General features: G+C 38.2%; 1 protein-coding gene across 1 annotated transcript in view; it reads right to left on the bottom strand.

The window, feature by feature from the left end:
- The window catches only part of LOC145978988 (uncharacterized), a 106,859-nt gene that overhangs the window by 60,336 nt on the left and 25,584 nt on the right, over positions 1–20,939 (bottom strand). Inside the window, exons 7-10 of the mRNA XM_083112047.1 lie at positions 3,916–3,939; positions 2,252–2,275; positions 1,533–1,655; positions 765–887 (exon numbers count right to left, since the gene is read on the bottom strand). Coding sequence (XP_082968173.1) covers positions 765–887; positions 1,533–1,655; positions 2,252–2,275; positions 3,916–3,939 — 294 coding nt within the window. The remainder of the gene's footprint in view (positions 1–764; positions 888–1,532; positions 1,656–2,251; positions 2,276–3,915; positions 3,940–20,939) is intronic.

Below are 20,939 nucleotides of genomic sequence, written 5' to 3' on the forward strand. Positions count from 1 at the left end.
TTTTAAAAGTAACTAGTTACAGTTACTCACTTTTAGAAGTAACTAGTTAGAGTTACTAACTTTTAAAAGTAACTAGTTAGAGTTACTCACTTTTAAAAGTAACAAGTTACAGTTACTCACTTTTAAAAGTAACTAGTTACAGTTACTCACTTTTAAAATAACTAGTTACAGTTACTCACTTTTAAAAGTAACTAGTTAGAGTTACTCACTTTTAGAAGTAACTAGTTAGAGTTACTAACTTTTAAAAGTAACTAGTTAGAGTTACTCACTTTTAAAAGTAACTAGTTACAGTTACTCACTTTTAAAAGTAACAATTTAAAGTTACTCACTTTTAAAAGTAACTAGTTACAGTTACTCAATTTTAAAAGTAACTAGTTACAGTTACTCACTTTTAAAAGTAACTAGTTACAGTTACTCACTTTTAAAAGTAACTAGTTACAGTTACTCACTTTTAAAAGTAACTAGTAACAGTTATTCAATTTAAAAGTAACTAGTTACAGTTACTTTTAAAAGTAACTAGTTACAGTTACTCACTTTTAAAAGTAACTAGTTACAGTTACTCACTTTTAAAAGTAACTAGTTACAGTTACTCACTTTTAAAAGTAACTAGTTACAGTTACTCACTTTTAAAAGTAACTAGTTAGAGTTACTCACTTTTAAAAGTAACTAGTTACAGTTACATTTTCTCAAAAAGTAACTGTTACTTGTAAGTTAGTTAATTGTAACTAGTTACTTCCAAACACTGCTATATACAATTTACTTACCGCAAATATCAATGTCTTCATCAGATCCATCTTCACAATCTTGATATCCATCACACACTTTATCCTCTTCGATGCACTCTCTACTGGTCTTACACTGGAATTCGTGAGGCGGACAACCAGGTCCTATGGAAAAGGAAATATTATCATCCAGCTTTATTTGCAGAATGTAAACATGTTTGTTTGTAAAAAAATGAATTGTTAAAAAAAAAACACATTCGCACAATTGATCCGTACAACAATGGAAATGTACTTAAGATTGCACAGTGTCTAAGGAACCTCTTCGGATGCAGCATGGAACCTGTTCGGATGAACGCCTCCAGTCCCGCATGGAACCTGTTCGGATGAACGTCTCTGGTTCCGCATGGAACCTGTCCGGATGAATAACCTCCACTTCCGCATGGCACGTGTTCGGATGATCGTCTCCAGTTCCGTATGGAACCTCTTCGGATGAACGCCTTCACTTCCGCATGGAACCTGTTCGGATATCGCGTCCACTTCCGCATAAAACATGTTCGGATAAAGCCTCCACTTCCGCATGGAACATGTTCGGATGATCGTCTTCACTTCCGCATGGAACATGTTCGGATGAATGCCTCCACTTCCGCGTGGAACCTGTTCGGATAAACGCCTCATCAAACCAATGTTCTATTGCAGGCTGATTGCGAGCCTTGGAACTGCCTAAGCATCATTTGAACGAAAAACGAAATCATTCGTTAGTAATAATAACAGTACAAAGCTCTCGTTATAGGCTATATACAATTTACTTACCGCAAATATCAATGTCTTCATCAGATCCATCTTCACAATCTTTATATCCATCACACACTTTATCCTCTTCGATGCACTCTCCACTGGTCTCACACAGGAATTGGTGAGGCGGACAACCACGCTCTATTGGAAAAAAAAACATGCATCTTCATTTCCAATATAAATCAATTCAACTGGTTTTGAAATGGTGTTTTAAGTCCACTTTGTGCACAGTAAGGCTAATCGGGACTGGGCCTACAGTTTAAAGTGGAGTCCGAAACACTATGTACCTCCATCGGGTATCGTGTAGCATGTGAATTCAAATAAGTGTGTCTTTTGACTTATTAGCATGGTCAGGAATTTTGTCAACGTCCAAGTTCGTTTTGCAGCCAGGAACGTCTTGTAGGTAGGGTATCTGACTGCCATGCAGGTGTCCTAGGTTCGAATCATGGGTGGTTTCAAGTGTGGTATTTGTCCAGCTTTGTCTCTGCATAAAGTGGCTCCGGGGTTCACCCAGAATCAAAAACATGGAAACCTGGAACCAACCCAACCCAATTTATCACAGTATAAATTCTTGCGTCCGAATGATTTTACAAAATTCCATAGCTTTTCCATAAATTTCCTACTCGAGAAAATTTCCCTGTTCTACCAATGTTTGGAACTATCCTTTTATTTTCCAATTGATACTGGTTAAATATGCTTCAAATTTCAATAAAACACTCCGAATTTGGTTCACTTACCCTCAGTTGAATTAGAAGATTCATCTGTAACGATGTGAATAAAGAACATAAAATATTATTGAATATTATTTTCTTGATATGCACATGCTTTTGGCTATTGTAAAAATCTGGTAAATTCAAACTTTTACTACAAGATTCCAAATGAGACTACAGAAGAAATCCTTCTAATATCAAATTATGAACAACAAATACAAATTGTTTAATTTAACCCCTTGTGAAACCGTTTTTTCATTACATAAATATTTATTGAAAACTAAATGTTATTCTTTTCACTACACTTAGATACAATTAGGAGATTAAACGAGAATATTTTCAACCCCATGTTGCAAGTTTAATTAAGAAATTACAGGTTTATTTCTCCATTTAGAAAGTTTTACTTTATGCAATAAGTTATAATTCATGACCTTGTTGTTATCCGAGCATTTAATACATGCTTAATATAAACACCGTAATTGTCAACATTTATTGTATTACCAAAATGTCGTGCCGGTCCCCGTGGTGGACGCCAGGGTTCACGCTTTCGAATCCCGGCCTGGGCATGGATGTTTGTAAGTGTCCATTCATCAATTTCATCATGTCATCACTCATCCCCCATCTTCGCAAATTAGCCAAAAGTAGCACAAAAAGCGAAGTAAAATAAAACATATGAATCAATCAAAATTTCATCGTATGATACAATGGTACATTACTGTTTAAACTGGTGCTGAAAATTACTTGATACACTTTATGTATAGCGTATCGTACCCAAGGTATTAGGTAAGAAGTCTTATGTTATTCCTAACATAGCAGGAATCAGACAAAGGAATGCGGAATAAGAAATTAGGCAAACGTTAGGTTAGTGACTTGAGAGACGGCCATGGAATGAGCGTTGGATTCGTGAGGGAGCGAGAGCAGTTGGCGAGAATACGAGACAGAGTAAGGGCTGCGGATTGTGTGTGTGTGAGAGAGAGAGAGAGAGAAGGGATGTAGGAAGCGATTATTGGACAATGGTGCGTGAACAGATTCACTTCTGACAGAAAGGTCAGACAAGTTACAATTGAGAAGATAAGTGTGGAAATAATCTTCATCTATTTGTGAGGCAAGTATTATACTCTACTTATCAATATCCATATCGGTTCAGTCATGTAGAATACAGAAATCCAATTATTGCACATGTGAATTATTTTGCCATTCCTTTGAATGTAACCCCTCGCATACATCATACTTTAGGCTAAGATAGTGATAACCATCTGAAAGATGAATGATGAATAACAACATCACCCAATCGACGATGCAAGGATCTTGATTCCATCCCAACGTAGTTTTAACATTGTGTTACGTAGTGGAGGCTGGTTTGGGCTTCTCATCCATTTTTCGCAAATGCGATGAAAAAATATAGCGTTACGTGAAGTACTGTGATTTTCATCTATTTCATCCCGAAATATGATGAGAATAATAGAGCCTTTTAGCTTTAAATTGGAATGAATGACACAACTACGTCACTGTGTATAAGTACACGACAACCTGTGAACAACAGATTTATGTTATTTCTTGTCCTAGATTTTTACATTTATGCACTGTGAACGACAGGGAAATATTTTAAATTATCATTACTCAACGTTGTTTTCTGTGCATTGTAGCTAAATAAATTAGAATTCAAATATCTAAATAAGGTGATAACTAACCTTCAGTTGTTTTCGAGGACTCGTCTGTAAAATAGAACAGCAAGGGTAAACAAAACATTTTTTCAATACTGTTATAATGTTATGTACTGCGTACTATTATATGTATTCATTAGTTGTATAATACATTGTTTTTATATTATTGTATAATTATATTGAACACGGAAAAGCCCCGTACGAAAAATTCTAAACTTAGAAATATCCTTTTTGGAGCCAGTAATCACTTATGGATCCGAAATATGTGGTCTGTAACTGATGAAAAGATACTTGCTGAATAAACAAATTATGAGAAGATTGATTGATTGATTGATTTAGTTTATTTTACTTCGCGTTTTGTGCCTCTTGGCTAATTTGCGAAGATGGGGATGAGTGATGAAATGATGAAATTGATGAATGGACATTCACAAACAACCAAGCCCGACCGGGATTCGAACCCGGGACCCTTGGCGTCGCAGCGCGATGTGCTAACCACTCGGCCACAGGGTCGGGCCAAATTATGAGAAGAATATACTTCCTCATATTGTTCACGTTAGGCTAGTGAATTATTTGTAGTAAGCACAGAGTTGCCAACTAGAGCTGGTCGTGGGATTTGGGACATTAGGGTTGCCAAACGTGGCGAATTATCCAACATGCAGAGATTTGAAGTGTGTTGATAGCTTTCATACAAAGAAGGATTGTGTATGTAAAATTAAATATGGGCACGAATATCACAATTACGTTGCATTGAAGTTTACATCGACGTTTGATTGATTGAATTAGCATATTTTACTCGCTTTCCGTCCATTTTTGGCTAATCGTGACGATGGGAATGAATTCATATGGTGAGCTGGATGAAGGAACAATTACAAACGCACCTGGAAGACAACACAATTCTTAAGACTGTATATCATGGAAAGGCCTTTTGCAAATTCGCCTTCCTTCTGCCGATAGAGCGCGCACAGCGTTTACACCACCAGATGTTTTGTCCAGGCCCGCTTCGCGAGGCCCTCAAGAACACGCCTCCTCCGGTACACGGGCAGTTAGTGATTGACAGGTCGTAAAACCCTTGTCATTTCTTTCCTCAGACATGTCCTAGGTTTTGCTGTTCGGGTCTTCACTGCCAAAAGCTGATCTTACCATTTCGTGTCAAAATTCCAGACGATAATATAGAGTCCTGCAGCAACAATATGTGGCTTGTAACATACATAATTGTGGAAGCTTCTTCTCTTCAACGAATAAGGAGTCCCAGTAGTCTATTATTGACCTCCGGGGCGAGGTAGTTAGCGCAGCGCGCTTCGACAGCAGGGGTCCCGGGTTCGAATCCCGAGTAAGACATGGATGTTTATGTTCTGAATGTGAATGTGAAAAAATGTGGAACTGAGTAAAAACTTATATATGAGAAAAGCAGAGAAAATATGACATCGGACTGCCACGTAGTAAACCCAGGTTCGATTCTCAGTGTGAATGATTTCAAGCGGAAAATTTTCCAACATTATCCTTGCATAAAACCAACACTGTGAATGTATTTGATCTATTTTTATAAAACTTTCACTGATACGCAATATAAATCAAACTTGCATATTTTAATTAATATTAGGTGTAAAGCAAAATATGGTTATTTAATACCATGTTTTCCAAAAAGATAATAATTAACAAAATGATCAACTTTTTCTATTTATATATATTTTTGTTGTTGTAACCCCAATGCAACGGTAGTATTTTCCTAAACTTGATTTCGTTTAAAAACTGCAGCCATGTTTGACTTATGATTTGCGGAATTTTTAGCCTTTGTAGACAGTTGCGGTAATTATGATAACTCATCTAGCTTGGGTAAAGAAACATTGTTGTCAGTTCATTTCAAGCTACATTGTATGTTTCGTGTATTTTTTCAACATATTGATTTTGACCAAAATTCAAAGTTTAGGACCTTTTTTTTTAGGGAAGTTATGTAATATCAGAGTATTTCGACTGAATTACTGTTATAGCTCTTTGATCGTTTCTTGATTCTCTTTTTCAAAATTTTGAGCCCAGATGTCTCCGATGGGGAGCTAAAAATATATATTTACAGCGTAAGGATTACTCTATTACAGGTACCTGTGAAACAAAATTTCCAGATTGATATTTCATGGATAACAAACCTACAACAGGGGAGGGATTGTTCAAAAACAGGCATTTTACATTGTTATTTACAAAGAAATGTTTGCTTTTTAATAATCATGTAATTAGAATTATTGTATTTATTAATTACATCATGCGAATGGCGTAATAAGTCCGTTAGTAGTGTTACGAATTAAATTTTCCTTTTTCTTTATCTCATGAAGAACTTCCTCCCGGCTCGACAAATGTCACAAGGTCTTTCAAACTAAAAAAAATAGACTGCTTTATGCCAAATTTAAGTCAGATTACGTGTCAGTAAGCAGTTTCTTACCTGTTTAGACCACTACTTCAACTGCGACATTTGTCCGAACGGGAAGTTCACCGATTCTGGCCTATGTTAACTTATTCTTTATAGAATTACGACAAAATGGGTTGCTATGTTATTTTATTGTAATTTTGAAAAATCCAATTATGTATAAAAATATGTTTTGTTACTATAATTAGCTACTTGTATTTGAAAGATGTTGGTAAAGCCACCCACCTGCATTATGCAATGTGTTTTGAAGGCATATTGGTGGGTGGGTGGTGGTGGCTCTTTACATATTCATAGTCTCGGTTATTTATAGAGGCGATGCAGATCGTCTCTATGCTCCCACGAAGTTTTATACTAGAGTCCCTTGTACGTAGATGCACCTCATGCAGTGGGAGAGTCCACTTTCCTCACCCTCTCCTCCGGGAATCGAACGGCAGTCAAGCTCTCCTATCGACTGTCTTTATTCTCCCAAAAATAATTTCCGAAATAAATTATGACCGATTTTGAATCAGGTGCAGCACAAACAACATTGGAGATATTGAATCGGTAGAGAAAACCCGATTTGCAGGTTGTAAACTTATATTGGCTCCCGAGCGTTCGTGTATATAAATACAACCTCCCCCCAATTTTTTATAATTCTCTAGGCATTGAATTAATAATGAAGGTTAGTATATTGAATCTTTCACCCGAAATTCATTATAAAATTTTAAAATTAATTCTTAATGTTTTATTGATTTGGTGTTTTAAGGCCACTTTATGCACAGTAAGGCTAATCGGGACTGGGCCAGGCATGGAACCCGGGATCCCTTGATTACAAGGCGACGACGCTACCATCGAGAATGCTCAGTTTTTAATGGGGATGTAATTTAAATTACTAATATTACAAAAGCCTGCCCGCTATTTATTCCATCCTGTTTAATGATTACGAAAGATTGTTGTTTCAATTTAGCATGTACAAGGATTCGAACAGGTGTACCAGCCAGATTATATCGGCGTTATCTTCCAACGTTTCGAGCACATACATAGCAACAACATCTCATCCCTGAAGATGAGAGAAATGTATACGATGGAAGCTAACGCTGATTTGACCTCCCCTGTTCAATAGACGTCGCCAGGTAAGCTACAACTCCTATGTAGAAGGGTGAAAATGCAAACGAGTTGGATGAGATAATTGAGGAAATTAATGAATGAGGAGGCCAAAAAAAATGTACATATGAAGATAAAGTGCCTACTGGCAAGAGCTAAATAGAATAAGATATTAGATGGAAAATACAAATATTGATTTAGTAATAATTAGAGGTTATTGTAAGCGTAAAAAATTGATGAATGAAAAAATATGTTTTGATATGTTTAATAAGTTTTGATTAGGGTGCGGATTTATAGGCAATTTTTTATATCTATCTATCTATCTCTCTCTCTCTCTCTCTCTCTCTCTCTATATATATATATATATATATATATATATATATATAATTACATATATTTTGTGACTGCTGTTTGTCTACTAACTATTCATACTGTGCTTCAAAAGCTGCTTACTTTTAGGGATACTTCATATGGAAGGAACACGTGTCTCTTGGTAACTGGCTCTCAGTAATAAACGCAATCAACCATTCAGCTTGTGTTGTCTGTTGCTTGTGTGTCCCTCGGACTGAGTTCTTTTTCATACCGTGCATCGTGTCGCCCTGGTCTGTTGTTCGCGCATGCACAGTGAATATTTTGCTTTAGACGGTGTGAAATATCCGTGTCGCTTGATTGAACGCAGGTGTGTGTGACATGTTATCCTACAACTGTGTGAAACGTGACAGGAACTGTTAATTTAAAGGAATGACATTTCTCTTTGTACATTGCATGAAATGAAACTGTGTATTTTCAGAATATCTGCATGTAATATTTCAGATTCTTGAAATTACTAAAGGACAGGGGTTCGAGGCTGAGAGCTTGAGTATAAATTCCTCGTAAGTTGGGGTAGTTGAAGTGTTTGTTTAATAGGGTTGGCATGGATCTCAGGATACCAATAATATAATTTTGAGAATAGCCCGCACTGCCCTAAGTCCTTACCTTAGTGATATTAGACGAAAGTTGATTGGATTGTTCTCTAGACGAACGCGTATCTTTTTATCTTCGTAAATTAAAAACAACTATATTCAAGGTCTGGTGCTCAAATTTGCTGCAGATCGGAAGTATTTTGGTGGGAAATAAATATTTACAGTCTAACTCATAAACAGTGGGTGGATTTTCTTTACACCTACCATGAGATGGGTTGATGCCCCGACTACTGGAGAGGGATAGAGTAGTTTCTAGGAACGCAAACCCTTTCCGAAAATAAAATGGTCGCTACGCTGCGCCGCTGTTATTGTTGTTACTTTTATGACAGTTTTGCCATTCGCCGGTTTTACTGATCTTCAAATTTAACAAGTATTATTTATATATTTTATTCAATTTCTGTTATTTAGCGTCATTTTTTAGCCAACATCGGCTAATTGCGATGATGATGAAGGGACGCCACCAAGGTCTAGTATATTATTGTTGTTGTTGTTTCATTTACTGAGTTTTAATTGTTTCATCATTTCACAATTTATAATATGTAAATATTAAAAACCATTGCATAAGAAGAAAGTATAAAATGTCGGTGCTTAGTAGTGCGGGGAAAGGGAGGCATCAAACCCCAATCCTGCCCAGGGACTGATCTATGGGGCTGGCGCCTTGTTTCAACTCTTAGAACCTCGGAAAACTGAATTCGCCTGAATATGTGAAATGAATGCGCACAGGTTCACAGTTGACACTTACGATTTATCTTTATGATTGTAATTTCGATTATGATAATCTGTAAATAATGAAGTTGATAAATAACGTTCAGGTATGTTTGAAGTAGTCGAGACCGAGAGTATGAAATACTAATTAAAAAAATGAACCTGCAGAAATGAGGTAACGGCGAGGAAGAAGAAGAAAGATCATCCGTGTTAGATGTAGTGAAACAACAGTATTTGTTGGTGTTTACCATAAATGTGGAATTACTGCGCAATTAACATAAAATTTATTGCCCGATCATTTAGCCGTACCATGGAAGTGTACCATTAAAATTCCTTTGAATTATTATTACTTTTCAAACAATGTATCTATATTTATTTATTTATTTCGTCTTCTTTTACATGGCGAAGTTAAGACTGTGGAGCCTTTTCTTCCACTTGACCATGTTTACAAAAAAAAAAATTAATGTCAAATAATTAAAGTATTGAAAAATAAAAATATATATTAAAATTACAGAGAAATAAGAAATACAAAGAAAAAATACATATAAGAATGGTAATCTAACCTATAGATACGGGCACACACACTCACACTCACACATACAGTGCTGTGCAAATTAATGCGGACAAAGAGAGAAAAATCACCCTTCCTCAGTCCTCCACTCTTTATGGGAGATAATCGAATAAATACGTAACATAAACTTATACTAGTAGTATCAGCTAACTGTTTAATGCGTACTTGATACTGTTTACAACAATTGCAAGGTTTGAAGCATTTTTGTTGTTTCATTATTGTCGTTGTGGTGCAATGCCAATTATTAACCAACAGACTTCTGTGAGTGCTTGGCTGTAGTAAACACGCTTTTGTTGTGCTCCGTGTTCCTACGTGTTTTCAGTATGGATATAACACCCAGAAAACGTTCTAGAATTATTACATTAAGTGAGAACACATCCATGACTGTGCGGCAAATCGCTGAAGTGGCTGGTGTTGGGAAATCAGCGGTGTCAGAAATTATTAGAAACTACAGGGCAACTGGTAGTTTTTCTCCAAAACGAAAAGGAAAGTGTGGTAGAAAACGTATTTCACAACTGTATACATAGCTACAGCTCGTCGGCTCACACATGAGAAGGAATAAATATCCTACCTCCAATTCTGGTTTGGCTCTATTTTAGAGACGGAGTCTCATACTCGATCTCGTGTCCCTAGGCCACGCAGGATCTGATCTCGTTCTTCAACGTAAATTAATATCTTTCTGATAAACTATGGTAGGTGTGGTGAATACAAACATATAGTGACATTAGAAAATCATGCGCTTATTCATACCTGTATGCTACACTGGTTGTTCTCTGAATTAATTCATGTTAAAATGGCATTTGAAAATGATTAACTAATAGTTATTGTCAGCTTAAGAGCATATGTGCTAAAAAGGCTACAGAAGTGGCTGCAAGGGTAGGGACCCTCTTAGTATCGATCACGTAAAATTTGAATATCAAAATATATTTATGTGAAGATGTGGTCCACCCAAATCTTTGACAGGTATCCAGTAGTTCTCCCACGTAAGAAAGTCTGGCGCTGTCACTGCTGTTTACCTATTAACTATCCAAAAGCTGCTTACTTTTAGGGATACTTCATATCGAAGCAACACGCGACAAGCGACACGTGTCTCTTGGTAACTGGCTCTCAGTAATAAATGCTACCAACCATTCAGCTTGTGTTGTCTGTTGCTTGTGTGTCCCTCGGACTGAGTTCTTTTTCATACCGTGCATCGTGTCGCCCTGGCCTGTTGTTCGCTCATGCACAGTGAATATTTTGCTTTAGACGGCATGAAATATCCGTGTCGCTTGAGGATTTCACCAATTGAACGCAGGCTTGTATGACATGTTATTCTACAGCTGTGTGAAACGTTGCTGTTGATTGGATTGTTCTCTGGAGGTATGTGTCGCTTGTCACTTCGGTCTGCAGCTACATTGAGAAACGTTGCTGTTGACTGGCTCGTTCCCAAGCGACACGGGACATTCACATCAAGCAACAAGAGCCTATTCAGTTTAAAGCAAAACATGCACGAACAACAAACTGAGTCGACATGATACACGATATTGAGAGAAAGTCCCAATCCGAGCGACATGCGACACGAGTAGCTTCTTTCAGTCACGAACAAGCTATGAACGAGCCAATCAGCAGCAACGTTTCACACAGTAGCGGCATGACAGGCAGCACATGCCTACGCTCGATTGGTGAAATTCTCAAGCGACACGTGTCGCCGGTCACTTGCGTTCCGGTGTGTTTTCTCCCTCCATCACGATTAATGTATTCACATAATATCCAAAGTAAAATATCAATGAAACTAGAATTAAAAAATTTGCAAGATGTGGGTTCCATTATTATAACATAACATTACATATAGTATAATTGAATGTGCAGTGAATTATTTTTAAAACTTAAATATCTACCTTCAGCATAGTTGTCTTACCTCTTTATGAAATACATCGGTGTTCTCTAAATGTGAATGTATTGCCCAAGCGTGTTCTTTGTATAGACACAAATTGTATTTTTAAAATGCGTTAAAGTTAATGTGACTATAATTGAAATTATATTCAGAGATCGAGACGAAAACGAGAGAGCTTTTACATAACTTGGGACAAGAACAAGATTTAGAGTTTGAAAGAGCACCAGACTGTCTCACTTCCTTTCGCTGTAATTTCTGTAGGGCCTCCCAAGGCACGTATCTAGAAATACACCGAACCAATTGTGTCAGGAATAATAATAATAATAATAATAATAATAATATGATGTTTAAGTTAAAATTATATTATTACCACATAAATAGGTAAAAAGATCGGATAACAGCACGTATTCATTATCTAGCTTACCTGTAGTTAAGATCGGCATAATTTGCATAAAAAACAAGTGCCCTGACAAAGAAATTCATTTCAAATTGATGAAGAATTGAATATTTATTGAATAAAAGAGAATGATAGATCCGGTTAGCGAAAAGTAAAGTTCCTGATTAATATTTTATGTATATTGTTATAAATAGTAGCGTGCAATCATAAATCTTTAGCAATTGGTACTGTCCTTCTAAGCCCCCTAATTCCAATCTTTCTTCCAATAAGTTCAAAGAGTGGGCCTCCTCGATGGCGCAGTGGTATCGTCGTTGCCTTGAAATCAAGGGATCCCGGGTTGGATACCCGGTGGATGCAAGTAGTGGTTCGAATCTCACTTTAAACTGTAAGTCCAGTCCCGATTAGCCTTTCTGTGCAAAAAGTGGACTTAGAAACTACAAATCAATCAATAAGTTCAAAGGAAATTATAACCATCGATTATGTAATAAATGAATGCTACACAAATATATTTTCATTATTTAATTTTTGCACTTGGAAAGTCTTTCTTGGGGAGGGGTCCGGACCCCTCTCCAAATAAGTCATTGAGTTTCCTCGATGAAATTAGTAGTAATTATCTCGACTTGGATTCAAGGGGTCTCACGTTCGATCCCCGGTACAACTACACAGTGGTCTGGATTACACTTTATCCTGTAGCCCCAGTCCCGATTACCCTATTTAAGCATGTAATTGACTTAAAACTAACTTTAATTTTGCTATAATGTATGTAAGATTCAATTGGGACAGTCTCTGTATTAATGTATTTATCCTTTTGGAAAATAGAAATAAGACAAATGGAACACAATGAAAAAACAGCCGGGTGAAGGAAATCAACTTTGGATTTTCCGAAATGGTCGGAGCACGGTCAAAAGCCGCCCCCAAGGGAAAATACAATACCAAGGGTAGAAGAAGAAGTAAGCGAAGCCACGCCCACTATTGTAAAACCTGGTCAGAGTCATCTATCGGCAGACGGCTGAACTTGTAGGACTTGAACATAACCCCGCCAGCCGATGGCCAGCCCCGCTATGGCTCGAATAAAGCCATTCTCAAAGCTGTTTGAAAATGCATATCAATGTTTGCAAATGGCGTATTGTCACAATGGGCCTCTCAATTTGAAAAAACAAAAAATCAGTTTACTCAGGAAGGATGCAAGAAAGCCTTGCACGGTTTAATTTTTACATTAACTTAGAATCGGGCTCTATATGCCGATTCAAAAACTGAGATATTTGACAGCTAATATCTTTTAAAATATGCAAGTGATAAAAAAATTTCAATATTCACTGTTAAGATTCATCCTTTCTAATCAATTCACCACAAAGCTCATTCAAATGTCTCAAATAGTTTTCGAGTAAAAGTGTTCTGAATGAAGGTCTGTTTTTCCGCTGCCCATGATATGGCCTCTTAAGAGAATTATTTTGACTGCTGGTCCAGGCGCCGGAGCTCCATTGGTCTCCAAGATTGCAGTTAGCAGGGTCGCATACTACGAGGCGAATAGTTTGGCTTTTGTGTCCCTTCGCGGAAGGCCACGTGCATTTGAACCAGGGTTGTTGAAGGTCCAGGAATCCATAAATTCTAACGGGTACTATATGATTCCGCAACAGAAAAGGGACATTTTTCTCGGACAACTTAAATTCGGTCAAAGTCTAGTATTGTTTCATTTCAATATGGTCCTCCTTCAATAGCACTGGTGTGCCACGCTTCAAATTAGACTGAACGGCTGTCCATATCTGCCGCTGCTGCAGACTATGTAGGTAGTCCTGAGACCACTTCATCCACAGTCGCTGCTGGAACTGCTGTATGCGCTGCCATCTGTATAATCTGTTGGCAGCCAGATCTGTAATGTTTGGTTCAGGAAATGAGGTTAGAGGACCTCCAATAAGAAAATGACCAGGGGTAATGTAGCTGAATTCATCATGAGAATCAAGGAGTGTGGAAAGAGGGCGGGAGTTGAGGCAGGCCTCCATTTGGCATAGCAGAGTTACTAGTTCTTCGTATGTTAGCACGGCGTTTCCTGCTACTCTGCGAAGATAGTATTTCATAGACTTCACAGCACTTTCAAAAATCCCGCCGAATGATGGACTGGGTGGTGCAGAATACTTCTATTGGAAATTCTCTTCTGCTGCAAATCTGTTGATGTCCTTGTTGAACTCTTGTGATTGAAAGAGTTTACGCAATTCCTGCAATTTATTTTTAGCACCATGGAACGTCGTAGCATTGTCGCTAAAAATACTTGCACACTTTCCTCTTCTCGCGGTGAAGCGTAGTATAGCTGCGATGAAGGCTTGTTATGTCAAGTCTGAGACAATCTCTAAATGAATTGCCCTTGTGGCAAGACAAGTGAAAACTGCAATGTAGCATTTTCTTGTGGATCTGCTTCTTGCAGCTGCGGTCTTGATGTGCTATGGCCCTGCGTAATCAACGCCTACGTGATGGAATGCCTTGCTGGGTCTCACTCTACTGGGGGGTAACTGCCCCATCAGCTGCTGGGCGGCTGAAGTCTTCAAACGATAACATATGTTGCACTGGTGAATGATCTGTTTGACCACCTATCGTATGCGAGGTATCCAGTGTTTCTCACGAAGTGATTATATGAGAAGCTGTGGGCCTGCTGTCACGTGCCAGTTTCGATGACACAATGAAAGTTGCAAGGAGGAATGGTTTCTCGGAATCGACGAGAGATGGCAGCACGCTATACAAGGAGGAGCAGAGGAAATTATAAAAAGCTTAGAGCGGAGAAGAGGGATTTTATATATATTATAGTAAATTGAGAAATATGTAAAGGAAGAGTTCAAATACTATAAGAGAAATAAATGGAATGTTGTATATAGTAGATTGAAATAATTAAGAATATAGCCGCATGTGAAACGTTTAGGAAAGTTATTAGGTGGGCGAACGGATTCAGAAATCTATCTCTTTTAATTTCTCTGACGAGGAGAACATCGCCAGTGTTTTGTTTGTTTGTCCCCGGTGGCGCTGTTGTTAAATTAGACGCCCCGAAGCACTTTTCGGTTGCGCTCTTTATTAGTCGCACTGGGCCATTGGTAGCGCTGTTTATTAGCGATCCTGGTTATTCCCCTTTGGTCGTTAAATAGGAGGTGGCGCTATTGTCAGTTTAGTCGACCCTACTCTTTATACAAGTATAGCTTGTATTGTTTTCCAAAGAAGCGGGGAAAAATAAACGGAACAGTGTCTAGGATGGATAAAACAGAGAAGAGAAGTGGAAAGAAGATTAGGGAATATATCAGTAAGAGAAAGGAACGCTAGATCCAGTTTTCGATGCAGCGAGGAAGAGACTTATATCAAGAAAGAGATAAAAGAAGAAAGCTCTAGCGATGAGTCTACAACAGAAGAAGAAGGAAAAAAAGAATATTGGAAAAGATCTCACCAAAGGAGAAAGAGAAAGTGGAAGAGTAGTGAAGAAGGTAGCAACAATGAGAAATTTTTAGATACGCTAGAAGAAGAATACAAAGGTTGTGAAAGATATAAATCAAGGATACCTAGACCTCAGGAATTACAGCATATGCCTAAATTTAATGGAAATATATCAGAGAAATGCCCAAGGAAATTCCTGAAGGCGCTTACCACGAACATATGTTTAATGAGAATCCCAGATCACATGACTCTTAGTCTCATTGACACGTGTTTCGAACAGTCAGCAGCCGGGTGGTACCAATTAAACCAACACAAATTCAAAGACTTTCGAGAATTCAGTAAAAAGTTTTTAGATTACTATTGTAGTCAAGACATCAAGGAAAGGCAATTGGAAGCCCTAAAACGAAAACACATCGACTGGTCGAAAATTGAAAGTCTGGAGGAACGTGCATGGGAAACCTTGAGAAGCTTTAAGAATTTTAAAGAAGGATGCAGTGAAGAGGAATTAGTGAAACAAGTACTCCAAACGCTACCAGTAAGAATCCAAAGAGCCATAGCAGCGGTGAAAATAAAGAAAGTGGATGACTTAATAGAATACCTAAGGACAGAAGATATGTTGAAGAAAACTCAAAACTCTTGGGATAGAGAGAGAAATGACAGGGATGGTCGACCTTATTCAAAGAGACGTTATGATGACGAGGATAATAGTAACAGGCAAAAGTTCCGAAGACAAGAGCTCGAGGTTAGAAATCTGGATTTGAGAGGTCAGGACCAGGATAGAGGAAGAGGAACCAACTTGAGAAATAGGAACGATTACGTCAGGAATCAAGAGTTTGTTGGAGATGGAAGATACCAGGGATATGATAGGACATATAGAGGCAGAAATAGATTCCAGAGATATGGTACAAGGGGAAGTCTTAGATGGAGAGAGGAAAGAGAAGAAAGACAGCAGAATGGACGAGCATCCAATGATGAAAATGAAAGAAGAAATATCCCAGGACAAAGAGAGAAACGAGGCAATGGAGCTAACAAGAAGCTACTGTACTGATGGAAGAAGGTTCCAAGAAAGATCGCACGGAGGAGAACATTTGGAGAACGCCCAGAATAATCGAGCGTCAAACATGTAATGCTCTTGCAGCAATCCCCAGGTGTGAGAGCTAATGAAAAGGAACATGAAATGAGGGGAGAAACAATAGAGAAACCCAGCGACAGTCTAGAATTATGTTTAGTAGGAAAACCAGACTTTGGAAGACTAAAACCTGGGAGAACGTTCTATGTTAAAGCTAAAATAATAGAACTGGAAGTTAAATGTTTGGTAGATTGTGGAAGCGTAGTGGAAGTCATGAGTTACGAATGCTGGAAGAAAATAAGAGAGAAGTACCCGCAAGCTAGATTAGATACATGCGAGAAAGACAGGATTAGATTGGTCATGGCAGCCGGCAAGGACGAATACAAGATACAGGGATCAATAAAAATCATGATGAATATTCAAGGTGAAAATTTCTCAGTAAATTTCTTAGTGGTGAAAGGATTACGGTGTGAGATTATGTTAGGAGTGTCTTTCCTAGAAAAGTATGATGGCACATTCATGTCAAAGAGAGAAGGCTAAATGTGGAATTGGAAGAGTCGTGTAGACTTGATATTCCTATGGAGACCATATGTGACGAGTCGACAAAAGAAATGTGTGTTCGAAAACAAGGTCTTGTGGTTAACAAAAGGGACGTTATGTATAAAGAAGGTGAATACGACGAAGATAAACATAGAGAAATAAAGGAAAAGGAAAATGAATATGTGGCGTCCGTTAAAGAAATACAAGATAAAGTGAGCGAATGCATAGAAATCTCTGAAAAGGAGAGAAGAGAATTGAAAGATGTACTTGTCAAGCATAGAAATTTATTTAGCCAGCGACCTGGACTTACGAATGTGTATTCATATGAAATAGAGGTCGACACAAATCAGCCCATAGTATCTAGGCAATATTCTATACCGTTTACCAAGAGGAAAGCTGTTGAAGAAGAACTACAGAAATGGCTGGATTGGGATATCATAGAAGATTCGAATAGTATTCACATAAGCCCCATGCATGTAGTGGATAAGCCAAACGGAGGCGTGAGACCTGTTTTGGACCTGAGAGAGCTAAATAAGCATGTATTACTACCACGAAATCAAGTAGAAAAAATTAATGAGTTGTTGCATTCATTTGCGGGAAGTAAGTACTTCACATCTTTTGATTTAACGCTAGGATACTTCCAGGTAGAGATTGAAGAAAAGTCTAGAAAATACACAGCATTTAGGTATGGATCCAGGTTATTGCAATTTAAAAGACTACCTTACGAACTAAATTCATCGGTGTCGGCGTTTACCACAGCGTTAAACAGAATATTTGGTCTAGAAACAATGTCATGGTTAGCAATATATGTAGATGATATGTGTATACATTCAAAGGACTGGATGGATCATATAAGCAAAATAGACTGGGTTTTATGTAAATTGAAAGAAGCAGGACTTACTGTTAAGTTAGAAAAATGTTCGTTTGCAAAGAAAGAAATCAAGTTCCTAGGGCATATACAGTGCGATCGAAAAGTCCCCGCACTCACTTTTTAAGAATTTATTGTGTAGAAAGTAATACACATGGGAACGAAGGGAATACATATATAAATGCTTTAGTCCTTGTACTACACAGAAAAATAAATGTAAACCAAAAGTGAGGTATACTGTAATGGCAACGGTCGGTAAAACACAAACAAGATGACATATAACTTTAAGCGCATGAGGAAAAAGTTTCCAAAACACAAACATAACGCAACACAAACAGAACATAATCACATAAATACACAATGGAGGTTATGCTGCACTCTCTATGGACATTACAAAGTAGTGTTTGGTTTCCAGTTCATATGAAGTGTTGAAAATGGCCGCCATGTTCCTGTAAACACATGTCTACACGCTTACACACGTTCCGCGACACCTTCCTCAATGTTTCCGCTGGAATTGCAGCAATAGTGCCAGAAATTGCTTGTCGGAGTTCATCCAATGTGCGAGGGTTGTGTGTATATACTCTTTCTTTCAGGAACCCCCAAAGAAAGAAATCGGGGGACGTGAGATCGGGGGAACGAGGGGCCACAAATTTTTGGGGATGATGCGGTTCCCGAAAAACTCGCGCAACATAGCCATTGTGTCGTTTGCAGTATGGCACGTTGCCCCATCTTGTTGGAACCAACATTCACGCTCATCCTCTTCCAACATAGCCACGAATTGTTGCACCAAATCCCTGTACACATCGCCATCCACTGTGTCCTCAAAGAACAGGGGTCCAACAATCCTTCGTCGCGAAATGGAACACCAGACACCGACCTTTGCAGAATGTAGCGGTACTTCATGCAGGGCATGTGGGTTTACAGTTGCCCACATTCGGGTGTTTTGTGAGTTGATGTATCCACTGAGATGAAACCATGCTTCGTCGGTAAAAAAAAGTTTTATCGAGAATGGCCACATTGTTTCGTGTGAAAGCACGGAACCACCGGCAGTACTTGATACGCTTATCTTTATCTAACGCTTTCAGCTCCTGGACGACTTTCACACGATATGGGTGAAACTTGGCTACTTTCAGTGCCTTCTGTGTGGATCCATATGATACTCCAACTTCTTGTGACAAAACGTCGTATAGATTTTCTTGGAGATTGCACCATTCGCTGACTCACGTTCTCTAGGAATTCGTGTGTGACGACCTTGGGTCTTCCACTTCGTTGTCGATCATGCACTGAGCCTGTTTCACGAAATCGGCGAACAAGATCATACACTGCACTTTTTCCTGGCACCGGATCATCAGGGAATAGACGTCTCCATTTCTCCACACAACCTCTGTATGTCTTACACTCAAAATATGCTTCTAACAAAGCGATTCGCTGCGCTCGCTTAAAAGGCATTGTCGACCGACTGCACAATAATGACTTACACCACTGACTGTAATAGCAGTGCAGCTCTCCCGGGACGTTATCGCATTCTTCAAGGTCATACCAGTCACTACTAACAACGTTGCCAACTCATGTTGCCTACTGACCTCGTAGCATATTTTCAAAGTATGAGTGCGGGGACTTTTCGATCGCACTGTAGTATCTGGAGGAAACGTAAGACTTTGTAGCGATAAAAATAAGGCTATAAAATGTTTTCCAAAGCCTACAACCAGGAAACAATTGCAAAGATTCCTAGGGATATGCAATTGGAGGAGCAAATTTATTAGGAATTTTGCTTCAAAAGCCAAGCCTTTATACGATCTTTTGAGAAAGGATGTGAAATGGAAATGGGCACAAGAGGAGGAAAAGGCTTTTAATGTACTAAAAGAAGACCTGAAATCTAGTCCAGCTATAGGCCAGCCAGATTTTAAAAGACTTTTCATCATAGGAACAGACGCATCAAATATAGGTCTAGGGGCCTATCTCTTCCAGAAAACCGAGGATGGAGAAGATGCTGTAATTCAATATGCGAGTCGTGCACTGAAGGCGTTCGAAAGGGCGTATACCATTAGCGAACTGGAATGTTTGGCCATCATATTCGGTATTGAAAAGTTTGCGGTTTACTTGAAAGGAAGAAAATTTAAAATTCTTTGCGACCATAAGAGTCTTATATGGTTAAACTCTGCAAGGCAATGGAATCCTCGCTTGACAAGATGGGCATTACTTCTCCAGGAATACAGTTTTGTAATAGTGGATATTAAAGGAAAGGACAATAAAATTGCAGATGCCTTAAGTAGATCCCCTTTACATATGATGCAGGAACCAGAGGAAGTGCTAAAGTTATCCATAAACGCCATCATGGACGAAGAACTCGGGAACATATCCAGACAAGAATGGATAGAAAGCATGAAGAAATACGAAGAATTAAGCGGCATCTTAAATGTCTTGAATGGAGATAGAAATGAAAACGAAAAGAAAATGAGAAGAGCGAAGATAGAAGGAAAATATGTAATTAAGGAAGGAATGATTTTTAGAATAAGCATAGAGAAATCCAATCAAGTGCAACTCTGCGTACCTGGAGCACAAATTAAAAAAGTACTCGAAGAAGTGCATGAGAAGACTGGACATTTCGGGATTGATAAAACATTGAGACTTGCCCGGAGGTTTTTCTCCTGGAAATGTATGAGGAGAGACGTGGTGGATCATGTAAGAAATTGTATGTTATGTATAAAAACTAAACCTTCAAAATTAAAAATGGAAAGAGAAGAGTTACACGTAAATGCAAAAAATCCTCTAGATATGATATCTATTGATCTGATTGGACCTCTCCCAAGATCGCGAGGATTTACATATATTCTCACATGCGTCGACGTGTGCAGTAAGTTTGTAATATGTTATAACCTCAAGAAGGCTACAGCAAAGGAGATAGTAAAATAGTTAGAAGAAGGATTTGTCAAACACTATGGAGTTCCATTAAAAATTCTAACGGATAATGGTACACAATTTGTATCGGAATACTTTAAAGATTACTTGAAGTTTAAAGGAATTAAAATGATAAACGTTACTAGGTATCATCCAAGTTCGAACCCGATAGAGAGATATAACGGGGAAATAGTAAGAATTCTAAGAATGTTATGTCATGACAATCATACGAAGTGGTCTACAGCAGTTAACAGAGCCATA

This window comes from Lepisma saccharinum, chromosome 25 (genome assembly GCF_977018435.1).
Source record: "Lepisma saccharinum chromosome 25, izLepSacc3.1, whole genome shotgun sequence".
NCBI lineage: Eukaryota > Metazoa > Arthropoda > Insecta > Zygentoma > Lepismatidae > Lepisma > Lepisma saccharinum.